General features: G+C 39.3%; 1 protein-coding gene across 1 annotated transcript; it reads left to right on the top strand.

Annotated features, from left to right (window-relative positions):
• The first annotated feature begins 695 nt into the window (after positions 1 to 695).
• Positions 696 to 1,535, top strand: LOC127137539 (U11/U12 small nuclear ribonucleoprotein 31 kDa protein). Its single transcript, XM_051063997.1, has one exon. It carries the CDS (start codon positions 696 to 698, stop codon positions 1,533 to 1,535), a length of 840 nt encoding a protein of 279 aa, XP_050919954.1.
• Positions 1,536 to 1,803: the final 268 nt, after the last annotated feature.

The raw sequence follows: 1,803 nt of genomic DNA, 5'->3' as shown, positions 1-1,803 counted from the left end.
ACATCACTTTCTACTAGTATTGATCACTTTCTACGAGTATTGTTCCCTTTAATATGAGCAGAATGAAAATTTTCATCACTTTCCATCAGTATTGTTTCTCTTTTATATGAGCAGAATCAAAAACTTACTTTGTTTTTATCGCTAATTATTCAAATAATAAAGTAATAAAATTTCTATTTCACTCTATTCTATTTTTGCTAAATTTCAATAATTCTATTTATCTTAAGATATTAAAATATAATCTAAAATAATATAATAAAATTGTATATCTAAAGAACTAGAAATTTTTGTCTTAAAAAATCTAGCATCATACTAACAAAAAATTATTAAAATTTATATATGCAGATGGGTGGCTGACCAATTAAATAAAAAAATATTAAAACATAATAATTTTTAGTTTTATGCTATCTTTACAAGTACTCTGGCGGTGAGCAAGTTGTCCATTTACATATGGATAGTACTGCTTATAAAAAAATAAGAATGGATAAAACCATATATAAAACCAATCCAAAATATCCGGATCCATGTCCAGATCCGCTTGGAGTTTCGCTTCACTTCTCTAGGGTTTCTCAAACGCATTATAGAATCTCTCCACTCTCAGATTTCCTCTATAGATTAAAGAAGCATCGGAGAACTAATTCCGTCGCCGGAAACCGAACGCCGTTGCCGGAAACAAAAAACCTGAACCGAAAAAAATGTCAAGCAAGAAGAAACACAAACAAAAACACAGCGACAGCGATGAAGACGACGACGTTTTCTACTACCGCTACTGCGCTTCGTCCTCAACCCCCAACACCACCACCGGCACCACATCCAGTAATCAACCCCAATCAAAACCGAACAACAAAGGATCATCAATAGGAGGAACAGGTGAACCCTTAGCACCATCAAAATCGACGCTATACGTTTCTAATCTAGATTACTCCCTAACAAACTCCGATCTCCATACGCTCTTCTCTACTTTCGGCCGCATCGCGCGTGTAACTGTTCTCAAAGACCGTCACACGCGCCTAAGCCGCGGTGTCGCGTTTGTCCAATTCGTTTCTCGTAATGACACCCAACGCGCCGTGGCGGAGATGAATAAGAAGATTCTCAATGGAAGGACACTAACTGCTTCTATTGCTACTGATAATGGACGTCCTCCGGAGTTTATTCGGAAGCGCGTGTACAATACTGAGACTGCTTTGTGTTATGAGTGTGGGGGGCATGGTCAATTGTCGTATGAGTGTCCTAAGAATCGGTTGGGGCCAAGGCCGCGGCCTCAGCCTAAGAAGCCGCGACGGGGATTTAGTGGGCTGAGGGATAAGGATGGGGAGGAGGAAGGTGATGAGGAGGAGGAGGAGGGTGGTCAGATTGCTGCGGAGCTGTTTGACGATAATTGGGCTTCTGTTGTGGATGATGAAGCGGGTGAAAGGTTGTTGGGGAGAAACAGAAATGTTGATGAGGGTTTGGACAACAACAAGACGAAGAAGAAAGGGAAGAAAGCTGGGTATTTCAGTGATGAGAGTGATCATGATGATGATGATGGATCATGACTATGTAGCATTGACACTTCAGATTGAAGGTGTGTGTTTGGTATTCCGCATTACCGCATTATTCAACTAGTCCTGTGTGTGGTGTCTATATATGTGCCAGTGTTTCATAGATCTAAATGGCAATTTTTGGTTTTTATCAAGATATGGTGTAATTGATGAAATTGTTTATATGTTGTTGACTTGGTTGGATGTGTTTATGGTTTTGATCACAAGCACATGTTAGTTATTAGTTATTGTGGTAGTAATTAGTGATAGTGGTGGTGAGTTG

The sequence above is a fragment of the Lathyrus oleraceus genome, chromosome 4, assembly GCF_024323335.1.
Source record: "Lathyrus oleraceus cultivar Zhongwan6 chromosome 4, CAAS_Psat_ZW6_1.0, whole genome shotgun sequence".
NCBI lineage: Eukaryota > Viridiplantae > Streptophyta > Magnoliopsida > Fabales > Fabaceae > Lathyrus > Lathyrus oleraceus.
This window is presented reverse-complemented; position numbering and strand designations above follow the sequence as displayed.

What these genes read in the sequence shown, in the direction of transcription:
- LOC127137539 (XM_051063997.1), top strand. Translation starts at nt 696, where the DNA reads ATGTCAAGCAAGAAGAAACACAAACAAAAACACAGCGACAGCGATGAA.